The sequence below is a fragment of the Sarcophilus harrisii genome, chromosome 5 (assembly GCF_902635505.1).
Source record: "Sarcophilus harrisii chromosome 5, mSarHar1.11, whole genome shotgun sequence".
In the NCBI taxonomy this organism is placed as follows: domain Eukaryota; kingdom Metazoa; phylum Chordata; class Mammalia; order Dasyuromorphia; family Dasyuridae; genus Sarcophilus; species Sarcophilus harrisii.
This window is the reverse complement of record NC_045430.1, coordinates 244171393-244190844: the sequence shown is the minus strand read 5'-3', so window position 1 is coordinate 244190844 and position 19452 is coordinate 244171393. Positions and strand designations below refer to the sequence as shown.

Below are 19452 nucleotides of genomic sequence, written 5' to 3'. Positions count from 1 at the left end.
AAGCATGATAGTAAAATTCATTATACTAATAAGTAAAAACATAGTTAATTTTTTTTTTATTTAATAGCCTTTTATTTACAGGTTATATGCATGGGTAACTTTACAGCATTAACAATTGCCAAACCTCTTGTCCCATTTTTCTTTTTTTTTTTTTTTTTTTTTTTTTTTTATTAATAGTGGTAATTTATTCCTTGATTTTAGGAGCAAGGAAAGTAATTGCCCAAGATCACAGGAATATTCTCTTTTTTTTTTTTTTTTTTTTATTTAATAGCCTTTAATTTACAGGATATATACATGGGTAACTTTACAGCATTAACAATTGCCAAACCTCTTGTCCCATTTTTCACCTCTTACCCCCCACCCCCTCCCTCAGATGGCAGGATGACCAGTAGATGTTAAATATATTAAAATATAAATTAGATACACAATAAGTATACATGACCAAACCGTTATTTTTGCTGTACAAAAAGAATCAGACTCTGAAATATTGTACAATTAGCTTGTGAAGGAAATCAAAAATGCAGGTGAGCATAAATATAGGAATTGGGAATTCAATGTAATGGTTTTTAGTCATCTCCCAGAGTTCTTTCTCTGGGCGTAGCTGGTTCAGTTCATTAAAAACATAGTTAATTAGGTAGAAATTATAATTCTTTTTTCTTTTCTTTTTTAAAATATTTTATTTTTTCCCATTACATGAATTTAGTATTCATTTTTACATGACTGAATTTCAGATTTTTTCTCCCTTCTTTCCCTTTCCTCTTCCGAAGATGGTAGGCAGTTTGATCTAATTTATACATGTGCTAACATATAAAATCTATTTCCATATTAGTCACAGTTGTGAAAGAAGAAACAGATCAAAAGGAAAAAACAACACGAATAAGATTAGTGAGAGAAATATTCTTTGATCTGCATTCCAAGTCTATCAGTTCAATTATAATTCTTTATCCATCTTTTTCATTCATATATTCAAAATACAGACCTTGCCTATGTAAAAGAGACAACCTTCAATTGTCAGATCACATCTCTAATTATAAAATGAATCAGTAAGGAATCTCATCTGATCATGTATACTGGTTGGCCTGGCTATTTATAAATCAAGAGGAGATACCATTTTTTTCATTGTTCTCCTTACCTACATGGAAATTTTTTTCTTCTCATGTTAGGAATAACAAAAAACAAGTTCTCTTCCCAGCTTTACCACCTCTGGCCTACCTGGGCATTTGACTCAGCCATATCCCTGCGAATAGGGGTGAGCCCTGAAGGTGTTTCTCGAAGGCCTCCTCGTACCCAACACCATCCTGGAGGGCAATTATTACTGCCCTCGTTTCTCCTGCTGATGGGCTAATTGTGGAGCACAATGGTCATAGGAATAGCACAACCCAAACCAGCCTTCACAACTGATGAATTGAGAAACAAACCAGCTCAAATAAAGATTTCTGTCATTCTGAATCTTCTAGTAATGAGATCATTCACTCCATTCATTGTTAATAATAACCAGCATTTAGGTAGTGCTTTATGTCTTTGTCTTAATTGAGCCTCTTACGAAGCCTATGAGTTATATAATGCATGTGTATATCATTGTATATTACATAATTACATTATGCAAATTATGTTACAATATACATATACTGGGGAATATTGTATAATCAATGTTTTATAGATGAAGAAATGAAGGCTCCAGAGGTTTAAGGGTTATGATCTGACTCCACAGAGAATATTTATAAACAAGGATCTGAACCTAGCCTCTCATGTTTCCCCAATCTAGCATTCTTTTAGTGACTTCAAAAGAGCAAAGATTGTCTAAGGAGGATGTGTGTTTTTAACACCATCAGTCCCAAAATGGTTTTTAAATTTTCTATTATTCTATTTTTGTTTTTATATGTGACGTACCTTATAAAGTACTCTTACATTTTTTTTATTTTCCATAGTCAAGGTTTTTTTTTTAATAGTTTTCTATCAAAATACAGTTAGAACTGTATTTTTTTTTTATTTTTTAAAAACTTGATTTGATTGTGTATATTTTTACCATGAAGGAAAAGTTAGGGAAGTAATTGAATCTGGTTAGACTGGTCATTTGGTGTAATATAGTGAAAAGTGCACTAGATTGGGAGGCAGAAAGCTGGACCCTGTTTCCATTTTTGCCACTAGCTAAGTATGACGTTAGACAATTCCCTTTTCTTTTCTTGCCTATAAAATGAAAGAGATGGACTCAGTGATCTCTCTAAAGGCTAAAATATATGTGATTCTTTTGAAATCTATCCATTGGAATATAATCAAAAAGTGCTTTGAGATTATTAAGGACTTTGGATAAATTTAATATCTCTTGTTTTGTTTTAAGGCATTTTCAAATTATTTATAAGATGACATTAAACTGAAGTAGCTCTATACTTATTGATAATTCTTTTTTAAAGAAGGGAAGGATTGTCCTCTAATTTATATGAATTCAGGTTTTAGATTTAATTATTTTCCTTGCAATTCTTATGCGTAGATAAAATTGAGTCACTGTTATATAATCATTTCTAAAAGGGAAGCTTTTTTTTTTCAGGCCTTCAGCTGAAGCCCTATCACAAACCTTTACAACATGTTCGTGACTGGCCAGAAATATTGAATGAATTGACAAATTTGGATCCTCAAAGGGAAACGCCACAGCTTTTCCTAAGAAGAGATGTGAGACTTCCACTGGAAGTTGAGAAAAAGGTTTGCATATAGATCCTCATGGCAGTGATTCCATTTAAGTAATTCTATTTATTGAGTACCTCCTACCATATAGCACTCTACTTGGGGACAGCTAACAAAAAATTTAGAAGAGCTAACCAGAGGAGATATGAGGTAGTTGGATAAACAATATAAATAAACAGAATAAGTACTTTCACATTCCAGACAATAATTTTCTTTTTAATTTTAATTTTCTTTTTTTATTTTCATCAAAACTTAAAAACAATTTTAATAGCTGTTACCATATAATTATATTCATCCTCTCCTAGCTGTGTGGAATGAAAAGTTCTCCAAATACACAGCTCTTCCAGAAGAAATCAGTGTCATGTGAGAATGTGATAAACAACGTATCATCTTGGTTAGACTACGTTACTTAAGTTGCTAGTAGGTCTATGTTCTAGTCAAACTACCCTTCTCTCTACTCTTCACACATGGCATATCTTCTTTTGCTACTTGACAATAATTAAGAAGCTACAATGTAAGAGCGATTTATAGATTTAAATATATTGCACACTAGGTATATAAGACCTGAGAATTTGCAAAATAAAGTATAGATAATTTTTGTAGAACTGACCAGAGAGTGTTTCCTTAGAGAGGTATGTTTTTAAAAGGAGGAGGGAACAGAATACATAATAGTTTTGTGGGTAAAGGAAATATCTAAAAAACAGCTAAAAGATGTCTGCAAACATTGTTGATAGCCATCTAAAGTAGAAAAAATACTTCACTAAAATAGAAAATCTGCCTTTGTTACTAAAAATAAGATTGGCTAGATTGGGGGGGAATGGTGTCAATTTAATGGACTGCTTGCTTGTTGAGCTAGAAAGGTAGGATTTGGAATAGGATTCCTAAAGAGCTTTTTAAACAGAATTTCAGAAATAGAAATGCAGTTTTAAAAATAGCACTCAGGGAAGCTTATTTTGGCTGCTAAATGTGGGATGAATTTGGCAAGGTAATGACTTGATACTAAGATCCACTAGAAGGAAGATAAAATAGATATGAGGGTCCAAAGTACTTGTAGAAATTGGGAGAAAATAGTTCATTTCAAGATCAAGTAACTTGATGGCAGCAAAAAATATAGCCCTGATTTCTTCATTTTATCTCTTTTCTACAGTGATTTTCATTTTTAAAAGTATTTGCAAATAAGTTCGAAAAATTCAAACCATAAAAATTTCACTGTCTTTATCCATACTTAAGGCAGCTAGGTGGCATAGTGGATAAAGCTCTGGGCCTGAAGTAGGAAGCCTCATTTGCCTCAGTTTCCTCATCTGTAGAGTGAGCTGAAGAAGGAAATTGCAAACTGCTCCAGTATCTCTGCCAAGAAATGGTAAATGGGACCACAAAAAGTTGGACATGACTGAAAATGCCTGCTAATCCATATTTATAAAAAAAATCCTACTTCCCCATATTGCTGCCTAAGAGAACATCATTAATTATCTCCATTTTGCAGATGGGGAAGCTGAGGCAGAGAGTTTGTAAAGTGAATTGCCCAGAATCACACAGCTAGTTCCATGTTGGAGGCCATATACACTCTATCCACTATATCACTAGCTAGCTAGATTAAAGTATTTTCATTTTAGTTATGTCCAGTATAAAAAGAACCATTATTTATATCATTATAAATTAGAATTTTTATGAAATATTTATCTTAAGCTTTGCCTATTCTGAAGAACAAAAAAGAAACATTTGTATATAACTGATATATTTAGATACTCTAGAGCAGTGGTTCTCAAACTTTTGTTTTTAGTATCTTTATCCTATTAAAAATTATTGAGGATCTCTCCAAAGCGGTTTTGTTTATCTGGATTATATTTATAGACATTTACCATATTGGAAATAAAAATTATTTTTGAATTTGTAGACCCTCTAAAAGATTTTCAGAGATCCCCAGGATTCTCTAGACGATACTTTGAGAACCACTGCTCTAGAGGTTTAACAATATATAAGGTATAAAGATAGTATAGTGTTAGCAAAATATTACAACTAATTTAAATATTGGAAATTACCCATATTTATAATGTCATTAATTTCAGTAGCAATACCTCACTAATGTTCAAGTAGTACCTTTATTTTTTTCTATTAATAAACTGAAAAGTTATGCTGACTTTGTAATAAGAAAATGTAGTATGTTAATCATACTTTTCTTTTCCCTTGCAAAGATTGAAGACCCATTAGCCATTCTTATTCTCTTTGATGAAGCTAGATATAATTTGCTGAAAGGCTTTTATACGTCTCCTGATGCTAAGTTGATAACACTGGCAAGTCTACTGTTGCAGATAGTTTATGGGAATTATGAAAGTAAAAAGCACAAACAAGGTTTCCTCAAGTAAGTATTTAAATTACATTATTACATAAAGATAATCTGATTAATTTAAACACATTCCAGTTACTATAAATAATGCCTATGAGAATTTTCAAGAAGTTGATTTGATACAGAATCATGTATCGTCTTGGAGTGGAAGTGGGGATGGGTTGTATTAGAGCTAATGACAAAAGGAAATAACAGTATTCTAAATGGAACATGAAAGGATAGGTTTATGGTTTTTTAAGTTGAATGTTCTGATTCTGTACAGACCAAACACTAAGCATTCGTTAAGTACTTCTTACATTCTAAGCACTATGTTATATGTTAGGGATATAAAGGCAAAATTGAAACCATTTCTGCCTTTAAGAAGCTTATATCACACAAGATTGTTTACATTATATTTAGATATTCAGCTTGAAATTAACATTTTATGTTTGACAGAATCATTGTTGTACTTTGCTGATAAATTATTTATTTGACATATGTTGTTATGTTATAGTGAAGAAAATCTAAAATCCATAGTTCCAATCACCAAATTGAAAAGTAAGGCACCTCACTGGACAAATAGAATACTTCACGAATACAAGGTAAGCACTTAATAGAAATATTTAAAACTCTTTATATACTACTTGGTATTTTATTAACTTGGAATTTTAAAATATTTTTCTTAATTTTATAATTTCATAACCACAAAAATGAAGTGAATCTGTTCATGTCATTCTCAAAACTGGGAAAATCATGTGAAGAGAAGAAGGGATTAAAGGATTAGAGGTTATTAGATTTAAAGCTGAAAGGAATTTCACAGACATCTAGTCTAATCTTCTCATTTGAAATAAGGATTGTCTCACTTTGGTGGAGGACAGACTCCGACCAATCAAATCTGTGACTTCATAAATAGATACATATTAGGAAGAAATGTGCTTTTAACTAGGTAATTGTCACTTTCCGGAATTTTAAGAGGAATTCCTGGTTAATTATCTAGTTAAAAGTGTGTGTGTGTGTGTGTGTGTGTGTGTATAGATACATACACACACACATACACACACACACACACACACACACACACATACTTGTATAGTTTAGGTCTATTAGAAGAGAATAGTCCTGGGTCACTATTAGGCGATTTCCAACCAAAATCTGAGAAAATCTTCAAGACACAAATAATTTTCTCAAATTTAAATAGTGCTGGTTTTGTGAAATTGTTTTATTTGTGGCATTGTAATGTGGTGGTTACCGTAATGAAATTTTATTATTATTTAACCTTTTTCTTTTCCCCCTCTTCATCTCGGCTTCCAGAATCTTAGTACAAGTGAAGGTGTCAGTAAGGAAATGCACCACCTTCAACGCATGTTTTTACAGAATTGCTGGGAAGTTCCTACATATGGAGCAGCATTTTTTACAGGACAAGTCTTTACCAAAGCAAGTTCTAGCAGCCATAAAGTCATTCGGGTTTATGTAGGCGTGAATATAAAAGGACTACATCTCCTTAATATGGAAACAAAGGTAAATAAATGTGCAGTTGTTTTTGACAGTCCAAATGAAATAGGACCCACCTTTCATATCAGTTAAAATAACAAATAGGCTAATTTTTAAAATTCCTAATATATAATATATAAAGACTTAAGTTTTTCAAATTTTAAATCATTTATCAATCTCACAATATTTTTTCCCTATGAGAGAAGGCTCAGTATTAGAATAGATATCATGAAGCTCTAAGTTTATTCACTATGTATTTATGCCCATTTCTATTCAATAGCACCATCATTTTAAATAAGAAATCTTTTCAGTTTATTTTTTGAGTCCTCTAATAAGTATATTTGAAGGAAAATATTGTTTTGCCTTTGACACTAAAGTAAGACGTAAATAATTGTGATAAACTAAAGTTTTAAAAAACTAGTTTTAGCTTTTTTACATAATTCAGATCTGTCAAGAAGATAACTTCAGTCAAATTAGTTTGCCTGTTTTCCAGATAATTGAAACATACCCCCAGAAGTCACATATATGTTAAATTTGCACTATTTTTTATGGAAAGCTTCCTAAAATGATGACAGCCTTTTGATGTATAGAAGTTATCCTTCTTAAAACAGAATATAATGACCATGATTTAACTTTTTCTTGCTGACCAAGGATTGTCATTATGATTGTTATTTTATTATACTATAAATGTAATTCTTCCATAGAGACTTAATTGGAGGCTACCTTGTTTCCAAAGTTTTCTAATTAAAAGCCCAGTGTTAATATCTAAAATCAATGATCATTTCCAATTTTGTTGTAGACTTTACTCATCAGTCTCAAGTATGGCTGCTTTATGTGGCAGTTGGGAGATGCTGATACCTGCTTTCAGATTCACAGTCTGGAAAATAAAATGAGCTTTATAGTACACACCAAACAGGTAGGCCTTCCTTTAATGTTAGAGATATCTGATAGAACCAAACTGCCATATTTGTTAAAGCCCATTCTTTTGAAACTAAAATACTAATACTTCATTTCAAAAAGTCTCTCCAATATAAGTGCTTAACTTAAAAGTAACATGTTTTAAAAACAAGATGGAGAGGCTGCCTTTGTTTAACATATGAAGCCCTATCCTTATTTAGAAAAGGCAGATCTGGAGCTTGCCTTCAACATCTACTAATTTTTCCTTTCAATTTATCTTAATTGGCCACATGCATGGGCTATTTTGCCAAAGTAGTAACAATTCATCTCCTTCTTGCAAATTTATGTCCTCCTTCTCCCTCCAGTCTTTGGCTTCATCCAGCTGGGCCATTTATTAGTACTTTCAGCAGCCTTATTAGTCAATAGTCAGTCATTTCTTAGCTGCTCCATAAAGCTTTCTGTCAAGGAGCAGGCTGCTCTCAAAAAAATGGGTAATGTTACTTTGTCATAGATATATTTTATACATATTAATTTATGATCAATTTCATACTAACATCTTTTGTAGGCAGGTCTTGTCGTAAAACTGCTCTTGAAGCTTAATGGACAGTTAATGCCTACTGAGAGAAATGAATGATTCTGAAGAAGTCTTGTGAACACAGATTTCTTTCACTGACTGCCAGCTTTATCAAGATATTTAGCCTGTTGTATTATGCATGTATATTTTTTATTTTGTACAGAATCTGTTACTTTATGTATTTGTGTAATATGACTATTTTTTTAATTCTCTGATATATGCCATTTAAATTTTGACACCAAAAAAAGATTATTAGCAAATTGTTAGATAAATCAAATTTTAAACTTTACAGAGAAGTTTCTTCTATTAGAAAATTTAGTGTAGTTATAACAAAATTAAAAACTTTTTAATATACTTTTTTGAAGTATTATATCAAAAACTACTTGAAATTTTAAAATTTAATGAAATAAAAATGAGTGTGTGTGTATATATATATATATATATATATATATATATATATATATATATACACACACACATACCATGCAACAGTGTTATTTAAGAACATTTTACTGTAATCTGAAAATTTTGTAACTAACTTTCTTCCAGAACTTTGGTTTAAAAGTATATCTGGCTTTTAAGGTGTTTAAGTTTTTTCTTTTTTCCTCTTGAATCCAGAGGAAAATTTTGTTGTTTTAAAATGAAGTGCAAATTTTGTAAATGATGGTCACTAGATTGTCAATAATTATGTTTTATTGGTACCTGAATTCTTTTTATAAATCAGTTGTTCTTTTATTATACAGAATAGATGTATCATCAGAAAGTTAGTTACTTAGTTCAATTAATTCTGATGTGAAGTTGAATAATTTGATTACTCTATGCTTAATTTGGAAACTTTAATCTTTCAACAACTTAAAAAAAGTTTCTAAGGCAATAATGCTAGTGTTAGCTATTCTGCAGAGTCTGAATATTCACACATACATACATATGCATTTATATAACTTCTGCTTTTCAGAATAACATTTTAAAGTAGTGACTTGTCAGAAATGATTATGAAATGACTTGTGTAAAGTTTCCTATGCTAATTTTTATAGAAGGAATTCTAAATTTTCAGAGAAAAAAAGAGTTTATGGAATTTCTTAATTCAGCCTGAAGTTATTCTTAATTCAGCAGATATTATTTATTTGTGCCTATAAGATTCATATCAGATAAAAGTTATACTGTTGAATGTTATGGGAGATATAAATCTGTCAGTTCCCTAAAGAACCATACCATATAGCAAACTTACCTAAGCTTGTAATATTTTACAAATCTCATTTGAATAGTTCGTGTACATACAATAAAGGAGAAAATATTCCAAAGCCAAGCTTTAAATGGAGGTAGAAAGGCAGGAAAGTAGAAAGGTGATCAAAAGAGATAATGGGTAAATTAGTTTGGCTGGAGTAAAAGGTTTGTCTGGTACCACTAGGATGCTAAAGCTGCTTAAGGTATTTAAATACATGTTTCCTCAATAATTTCAAAATGTTATCCAGGTGATTCTTGATATAAACTATTGAAAGCCATATCCATAAAATCACAATTAACATAATAAATATTTTTCTTATAAAGATCTAAATATATATGTATATGTGTGTGTATGTATATATACATATACATTCCTGAACATTCCCACTTATTAATGTTCTTTGGCAAGAAATATATGGGTGACGCAAATAATAAAGCAAAATTTTTGCTTATAAATACAAGAGCAATAAATACAAGAAATCATTTGGGAGGTTTTAATATGTTGGCATAAAGACATGTTTCTTTTTTGATTGTTAAGTATGTCTTATTTTTAGAGCAGTTTAAAATGCATAAAAACTATGCATTTTAGTTCCCATTGATTTTGAACCAAATAGTTTAACCTCATCAACAGGTCCCATCCCAAAATGAGATCTTTAAAGGAAAAATATAACCGTATATACTAGAAAAGATTTGCATAAATTTAACACATAAAACCTGATCAGTCAATGTAAGGAAATCTTCAAATGTTCATCCTTGTTAGCCAATGCATAGCTTCTAGCCATTTCCTCTATTACCTCTAAAAAGTATAATCTATGATGGAACAAGGAGAGAGACTGGCTGAGGGTGAGGTAATACAAAGCCAATTTTCTTCTTATTCTTAAGCCTTTGTAATGTAACAGTGATGCAATAGATGTCCTATTTCCCCATCTTCATCCTCTCCCCCATGCTCCTATAGGCTTAGAGAATCATCTCCTGTTGCCTTCACCCTGCCATCTGTGTAGATCAGGCAACAATAGGAACAAAGGTAAACCTCTCATTCACTGCTTCCAATAGTTTTGATTGGGATTTAGGATCTCTTATGGTATTCAAACCATAAAACAGCCTCTCCTGCTAACAAGAAGCCTGATAACAAACAAGTCACTCAATCATTTCCTCCCTACTCCACATGGCTCATAGCTTTTGTACAATCCTTTACCCCTTTATAAAGCTTGGAAACCCCTAGTACCCAGTGGCATCTATTGCACTGCCTCTCTCCTGTGAGCTGTATTTCAGTTCCTTGACATTGAGCTCCATAGAGTAATACCTGCAGCTCTAAAAGCCTAAAATCCCAGAGGGCAAAAGGCAGATTCAGAATAGAGTTAGAAAAATTCAGAAAACTGAATTACACTTGCACTCAGCCCACAATATTAGACGTTGTGGTAAGTAGACACTGTAGATCCAGAGACCCAGAATGATTTGATCCTGACAAAACAAGCTACATTTTAAGGAGGAAGAAGGAAAGTACATATAAAAATAGATAAAACAGTATAAATCAAAAGTTAATAAATTACACATACCATTAGAGTGGTTAAGTTAAAGGTAGTTGGGAGGGAAGGCACCAGCAATTAGGAGATCAGGAAAGCTCTCCCAGAAGATAGTGTTTAAACTACATCTTTAAAAAAAAAAGAACTTGAAGGTGGCAAGGTGGAAGGTAGGAGAGCAAATTTCAGGATAGGCGATGATGGATGGCCACTACAAAGACATGGAGACAGAAAACTAAGTGATAGGGGTAAGAAACAATATCTAATTTGGCTGGATTGTAAAATGTGGAAGCAAAGTGATGTTAAGGGATGATCATATAAATAGGACCCTTTCTGCACCAAGACAGGCCTTCTAGGCCTTCCTAATGAATTCCCTATATTACTTTCCACAGTACTCATGTAAAACCATCTTCCTCTCAAAGCTCCCAGCACATCTCTTCCCCTATAATTTTGTTGTTGTTGTTGTTGTTGAGGCAATTAGGGTTAAGTGACTTGCCCGGGGTCACATAGGTAAGAGGTGTTAAGTGTCTGAGGTCAGATTTGAACTCAGGTCCTCCTGACTTCAGAACTGGTACTCTATCCACTGTGCCACCTAGCTGTGCCCCCCCCCTTATATATTTTTAAAAGAATTAAATTTTAAATTTTAAAAGAATTAAATCAAGGAACAATCACATATAGATATACCATCCCATATGTCCTTGCTATAGTAGAAACCATGGCTAATTCTGTGCGTTGTCCCTGTCCAGGTGCCAAATGCCAGCATTCCTAACCTCCTTATTAAGAACCTCATTCAGAAAAACTGAACTCATTTGCCTAATCTCCCTTCACTCCTCCCATGGCCACAATCCCGCTGTCTCAATGAAGATGTGACCTTTCTTGGACAATTCCTCTACATGCAACCTTAATATATCCCTTCTTGTTTTCTCCAGCAGATTGCCCTCACTATCATACCCACTCTTAAGTCTAGAATATTTTTTTCTCCCTTGCTGCTTACAATGAGCCCCACATCTCCCCTATACTTAAAAAATTCTCATGATCTGTTATCCCGTATTTTACTCCACTTCATCTATTTTCATAAACCCTCTGCATTCTGGTTTCCAACCTTATCATTCAACTTAAACATCTCCCAAGTCTAATGATCTCTTAATTGCTAAATCTAATGGCCTCAATCCCAATAGGTTTGTGATAGAAGGTGCCATTTACATGCAGAGTAAGAACTGTGGAGACTGAATGTAGATCAAAGCATAGTATTTTCACCTTTTTTTAATTGATTTTTTGGTCACTGTTTATTGTTTGTTTATAGAGGCTCCTCATCACCTATTGCCTGGTCTTTTGCAATAATATCCTCCTAATGGGTCCGTATCTCATTTCTTGATTCATCCTCAACTCAGACCACATCACCCCTGCCAGACAGTTAATGCTAGGGGGTCTCTTACCTCTAGGACCATAAAGAAAGTACTGTTTGGCATTTAGACCATTTACAACTCGGACCCTTGCTATCTTTCTGTTTTTACTTTATTATCCCCCAGAAATTCTATGATCTGGCTACAACCAGAGAAGGAAATGGCAAACCCCTCCAGTATCTCAGCCAGGAAGAGTAAGACCAGACTGAAAAGAATGAATCTAGTACTGACTAAAATAGAATTCAGAGAAAGGAAGGGAGGGCTGTGGCAAGTGAAGTCCATGGAGGAATTCACAAAAAGAAAAAAGCCAGGCTAAGTTGTTTTATGGACAGATAAAGAGCAGCAAGACTGGCTTGTGCAACGATGGGGAAGTAAGAATAATCATGACATGTACCCAGAATGCCTTCAGGCATGGGTGGACACAATGAGTCACAAGAACCATGAAAAAGTAAAGAAGATGATCTTTAAAAAACTTCAGAACTCCATTCCATGCAATCTAGACTCTTGACTGACAGTGGAATGTATCTCTTCTCAATAGAGAGATGGTAGACTATAAATATGGAATAAAGCAGGCACCTCATCGGTCATGGCCATGGCTGATGGGATTTGTTAAATGATGCTTTGCTGGAAACAAAGGGATTCTACTGGAAAGTGATAGTAATGAGGTTAGTGGTAGTTGTGATGAGATATGAGAATTGGGGTGGGGAATCCCCTCTGGTAAGAGAACGACCAATGCCAAAGAATTCGAAAACCCCAAAATCTGTGTTGCAAAAGGTATTTTTCTTGGCACTGAGAAGCCAGCTTTGCTAGCAAGATGAACTTCTTAGTCAAAAGGTCCTGTTAGGGAGATAGTAAAGGTTAACACTGAGAAGAAAGTATCTTCACAGTGGGCAGAAGTCCTGGCATGCAGTTTTGCCAAAAAGAGAACTTCTTCGGCAAACATAATACTGTTTTGGCTTCTGCAAAGATTAGGGGTTCAGAGCTGTCTTTATTAGCAGTCTGAGGCTTCAGCTTCAAATCAAAATTGAATGAGATTCCTTCAATTTTTGACAATGCCAGATCTTACACCTCTAATAGAAAAGAGATCACTCATCTTAGGAGTTTGAGTTCCTGAAAGTGACTTAACTCAATGGAGGGTGTGACCATATCCCTGGCCTGATCTCCAGCTGAATGAGAATACTTATCTTGATTCCTCGAAGGTGGGCTTCTCCCAGAGGAGAGTTTTTCAAGGTTCACCCCCATTATTGCCCCCCAAAAGTTAAAGGAGACACAATTTGCATCAACATCATGAAGACATATCTCAAAAAACACAGTTGAAATAAATATGTCCAAGACAATAGGTTTTAAAACAATGAAACCTGCCAGATATACTGAATATTTATCCAAATTATATAGAAATATATGGCACATCACCACATCACAGCTCTCATATATGCAAGGCACTGAGACTTGAAAAAATCCAAATAGCTATGACCTCAAGGAACATGAAGAGCCAAAATATGAGCTCTCCAAAAACAACCCACAGATCATTTCCTTTTGGCTTTTCAGATGTATTATAATGATGTGTCATAACACCCCCAACCCCCATACTTTAGGTCATTATTACGTTTTGCTTACATTCACCACATAACACCAAAGGTAAAAAATCAGCTGCAGCTCATCTGAAGAAAAAGATAAAACTACATATACTGATGTTTTGCTCTTCTTGATTGATCAATTGGTTTCATGACCTTGTACACATAATACTATTGCTAGTCTGGTCAAGTGGAAATATGCCAAGTGATAGGAAAGCCAATTCTAGTTAATAGCAGTATGTTTTGTTGCAATAGTAAATTGAGATGGCAATCAATTACATTAAATTGTAGAACCACATCTCACTAAGATTTATGAAATAAGCCTTTCAGGTTGACATTATTCAAAACATAAATGGGGGAAAGAAACAGGAACAGAGAGTATATTGTAGCAACCCTCTTTGATAATGATTTAGAAAAATGCCATTAAATGTTACAGTATTTTTATTTCCCCCCAACTAAATAGCATTTTATTTTTTACAATTACATGTATAGTTTTCTACATTCGTTTTTTATAAGATTTTGAGTTCCAAATTTTCTCTCCCTTCTTCCTTCCTCTCCTCCTTCCCCAAACAAGCTGATAAAGATTATACCAATACAATCGTATTAAACATATTTCCAAATTTGGACTGTATTTTTAAAGCCATCTCGCTGGATTTTCATCCTGTTTTTCAAAGATTAAAAGTAAAATTAGAATTCTCCTTTGGTGGTAAATACCCCAGATTACTTATCAACAGAGTATTAATAAAAGCTTAAAGAAACTGAAATTTTAGTATCTCAAAGGTAGGGAGAAGGAAACTTGTACATATTCTAAAGTAACAAAAGGATCAAATTTATCCATAGCTTGAAGAGGAAGGTAAGTTCCAAGCCATATTAGAAGTAATGTTTTTAAATTTAAAAAAAAAATCTGATTTAATTACTAGTAAATTGAGGTCTCATTTTTTTATTTAAAAACCCGTGATTATCGGGTTCATATAAACATATTGCACTCTAGAATTGTAAACAAAATAATCATCGCTTTTTCTAAACGCTAGTGATGAGGGGAGCCCTGAAACTCTCTCTTTCTCTGACTTTGGGCAGGGGACGCTAAGCTCTCCTTGAGAGAAGCATCCCAGGGAATCAAGATAAAGTGGTTTCATTCTGTTATCTGGGTAGGACTAGTTGAGTCCAAGGCCTCTCCTACTTAGCCCAAGCTGGATTGGAGTTAGCCCAACTCTATTGAGTTGGACATTAGCCCAGAGACACTCATTCAATTCCAAGATACTCTATTCTGATTCCAGCTCAAACTGCTCCCAGCTCCCACCAAGAACTGTCCATAAAACAAGCTTCCCTCAGCTCAATCCCCTGCAGAGGACCTAACATGCCATGGCAAGGCACCTCTCTCTCCCCTTGGCATAGCTGTAACCTCTTCCGGCTGAAATGATATTCTCTTTCAGCTTTAATCCCTCTTTATCTTTCTCATCTATTTCCCTAACAAGACCTATTCACCTCTCTGTTGGGATTTCTCTGCTGGAAGCATTCTCTGCTAGAGGATTTGTCTGCTAAATCTTTAATAATAAACTTCCTTTGCCAATTTAACTTTTCACATTTGTAAATTCATTTACGAAGGACCTGCACCACCAGAAGGGGGTTGCCACAACTCCCTATTCTGCTCCAAACTTCATCATTTGGCTCCTGACTGGGAATCGAGGGGAGCCGAACCTCTTCACAAGTTTGTTCACACATACTTCAAACTATATTAGTTTCTTGGAGGAGGAAAGAAGTCACTCAAAACAACATCAACCATGTGGACTTTGGGGACTGGTAGCAAAAGGCAAGTGAAGTTGATCTATAGTAATTACAAATGGGCTGACCCTTCAGGCTTCAGGGAGATATGAAGCAAAACTCCCTAGGCAAATATAAGTGCAATCTGCAAGGTTCAATCCAAGCCTAAGGCCCAGGTTGCAGTGGATGACCTTGGCATTTTTGATTCTGATCAAGCCCTTAAGCACTCCACAGCTTTTGCCTTCGTGGCTATTGGAACAAATGGTTTTCATGCACCCATTTCGGGACAGGTGGAAAGGAGGAAGAATCTTCATATTCTTGGGGTAGATACACCTCTAACTCACTGAAGGGTTTGTGGCTTATTGATTACCCTTAATCTGGTTTAGCCCATATGCCAAGATTTTCCTGGCATGTAGCTATTTCTTGGAGCTACAGGTGAGAACTCAGTATCAGGAGAACACCAAATATGGATGAGCAACTGAAATCCCTCATGCCAGAGGTACTAGTCCTCATGGAATACCCATATACCCATCTATCTCCAATAGAGAATAGATGGACTCAGTGCAGATGGTAGTATGTTTTTTTTTTGGGGGGGGGTTGCCTTTTTTTAAAAAACATGGCTAAGATGGAAATTTGTAAAGAGTTCTGTTTTTTTCTGGGTGGAATAGGGAGAAAATTTGGAACTGAAAATAAAGCTGAATTAAAGGTTTAAAAAATGTTGCCCTATAAGAAATAAAGACTTGGCAAGACTTGTATGGATTAATACAGACTGAAGAAGAGAACAGGACCAATAGAACAATTTATACCATGACATTAGTACTGTAAAATCAAATACTTCTGACTTAAGAATTCAAGTAAATTAAATCAACCATGGTTCCAGCGAAGTGATGAAAAAATTCCCTACCTCATGACAGAGATAAGGGGGGCTAATATGCAAAATGAGAAACATTTTTATTTTATTTGGCTATGCTCATATGATACAAGGAGTTTACTTTTCTTCTTTCTAGTAGGTAGAGGGAGAATAAGAAATAAATCATGATAATTGGGGGGAAATAGTTTAACAAAAGCTTTTAACAAGACTCACAGGATGAGCAGACATGGATGATATGATTAATATGACCTACAGAGTGTGGAGTAGTTTAAAATGGGGTACTTTTGTTCTCCAGTCATGTGGATCTTCTTGAAACACATCAATACATTTTTTTAATAATCAAGTTTTGCTGATGAAAACAAAGCTCATATTGCTAGATGTATCCTGTCAAACAGAATACAGTAACAAAAGTATCACATTCTGTGGTTGGTGGGTATGTGAGAAGAGCAAAACATAACAGATTGGATCCCCATGGTTTAGCAACATTGAAACTTGTTAAGTAGTGCAAGAACGAGTATTACTAGTTAGCATGAGGATATATCTCTGAAGTTTATGATCCAATTTCCTTGTAGACAGTGAAGCAGTCAGTAATCACATTACCATGGTAAATGTGCCCCAGTAACATCTCTAAGACAATATAAGATTTTTGAGTTCCTGATACTGAGTGAATGAGCGGGACCAGGAGATCATGATATACTTCAACAACAATATTATATGATGATCAATTCTGATGGGTGTGGCTCTCTTCAGCAATGAGATGAACCAATTCAGTTCCAATGGAGCAGTAATGAATTGAACCAGCTACACCCAGCGAAAGAACTCTAGGAGATGACTAAGAACCATTACATTGAATTCCCAATCCCTATATTTTTGTCCGCCTGCATCTTTGATTTCCTTCACAGGCTAATATTTCAGAGTCCAATTTTTTTTTTTCTTTTTTTTTTTTTATTTAATAGCCTTTTATTTACAGGATATATACATGGGTAACTTTACAGCATTAACAATTGCCAAACCTCTTGTTCCAATTTTTCACCTCTTACCCCCCCCACCCCCTCCCCTAAATGGCAGGATGACCAGTAGATGTTAAATATATTAAAATATAACTTAGATACACAATAAGTATACGTGACCAAAACATTATTTTGCTGTACAAAAAGAATCAGAGAGTCCAATTCTTTTTGTACAGCAAAATAACTGTTTGGACATGAATACTTATATTGTATTTAATTTATACTTTAACATATTTAACATGTATTGGTCAACATGTCATCTGGGGATGGGGTGGGGGGTTAGGAGGGGAAAAATTGGAACAAGAGGTTTGGCAGTTGTCAATGCTATAAAATTACCCATGCATATAATTTGTAAATAAAAAGCTATAATAAAAAATATAATTCAAAAAAAAAAGAATTATATAGTTTGATAGCACCCATATAAAGAATTAAAAAGATATTTTGATGCTACCTCATTTTTCATTGGAAGTCATATCCACTTCTATTTAGGGACAATACTCTTGACTTCTTTTTTATAAAAACACCCTCTATTATATAAATTATTATTAACATTAAAAAAAGATTTTTGAGTTCCAATTTTTTTCTTCTTTCCCCATTCCCCCTCCCCAAGATGAAAAATAATCTGATTTAGGTTATATGAAGTCTCCTTAGCTATTATTCTCCTATCAATCATACTAATTAATGGGTCATTTACATTAAAAAAACTTTCAATTACTCAAGAAAACTTCTGACTGAGCATTACAACATGACCCCTTGCCATAATATGATACATCTCCACGCTAGCAGAAACAAACCGAGTACCTTTTGATCTAACCGAAGGAGAATCCGAACTAGTATCCGGCTTTAATGTAGAATTCGCTGCTGGCCCCTTTGCTATATTTTTCTTAGCAGAGTACGCAAACATTATTGCTATAAATGCCATCACAACCATCCCGTTCCTAGAAACCCTCCCTTACGCCAAACTTCTCCGACATAAATACACTTTCATTTATACTAAAAACACTCCTCTTTACCATGGCCTTTCTATGAGTCTGAGCATCGTACCCACGCTTCCGCTATGACCAACTCATACACCTTCTATGAAAAAATTTCTTACCTATACTTTTAACAATATGTTTATGATTCCTCTCCCTACCAATTGCTCTATCCTGCATTCCACTACAAATATACCACATGTGCAATCAAGTAAACATATTTTCACATTAGTCATGTTGTAAAAGAAACAGAAAAGGGAAAAACCATGAAAAATTACAAAAGTAAAAATAGGATGCTTTGAACTGTATCCAGATTCCATAGTTCTCTGGATGTGGATGGCATTTTTTATAACAAGTCTTTTGGAATTGTCTTCCATTGCTGTACTGCTGAGAATAGCTAAGTCTAACATAGTTAATTATTGCACAGTATTACTGTCTCTATGTACAATGTTCTCCCAGTTCTCACTTCACTCAGCATCAGTTCATGTAAACCTTTCTAGGTTTTTCTGAAATCCTCCAGCTCATCTCTCATCATACAATGGTATTTCATTATATTCATATGCCACAACTTGTTCAGCCATTCCCCAGTTGATGGGCATCCCCTCAATTTCCAGTTCTTTGCTACCACATAAAGAACTGCTATAAACATTTTTGTACATGTAGGTCTTTTTAAATTTTTTTTTTATCTGGGTCACTAGTAGTGATAATGCTAGATTATGCAGAATTTGATTGTCCTTAGCCATGATTCCAAATTGCTCTCCAGAATGGTTGGATCAGTTCACAACTCCACCAACAGTGCATTAGGGTTCCAATTTTCCCACATCTTCTCCAGCATTTAGCAATTTTCTTTTCTGTCACATTAGCCAATCTGATTGGTTGGTTGGTTGGTTGGTTGTCCTTCATTCTTGAAGAGGACCAAAATGACATTATGTTAGAGTTGCAGTGTATCAGATTGTGACTGCTCACACCCATACAAGGTTAGAATGCTCTGCCTCAGATGGGGAATAAATAGTCCATGTGAACATTTGGGTAGCTTCTTTAATTTTGTGCATCTGATATTTTTTTCTTGTGTTCATTTAATTCTGCTTTGCTCATAGAACACAGTACCTTCTCTGATGAGGGCACGCCATGCTGGGTGGTCCTGTACCAAT

The 19452-nt window shown here is 34.3% G+C and overlaps 1 protein-coding gene across 4 annotated transcripts in view; it reads left to right on the top strand.

Annotated features, from left to right (window-relative positions):
- Window positions 1–8065, top strand: part of KRIT1 (KRIT1 ankyrin repeat containing) — a 39649-nt gene extending 31584 nt beyond the window's left edge. For all 4 annotated transcript variants that reach the window (XM_031940004.1, XM_031940006.1, XM_031940005.1 and 1 more), the window contains 6 exons: window positions 2546–2697; window positions 4872–5038; window positions 5517–5604; window positions 6314–6520; window positions 7293–7409; window positions 7956–8065. In XM_031940004.1, coding sequence (XP_031795864.1) covers window positions 2546–2697; window positions 4872–5038; window positions 5517–5604; window positions 6314–6520; window positions 7293–7409; window positions 7956–8024 — 800 coding nt within the window. In that variant the 3' untranslated portion in view covers window positions 8025–8065. The remainder of the gene's footprint in view (window positions 1–2545; window positions 2698–4871; window positions 5039–5516; window positions 5605–6313; window positions 6521–7292; window positions 7410–7955) is intronic.
- Window positions 8066–19452: the final 11387 nt, after the last annotated feature.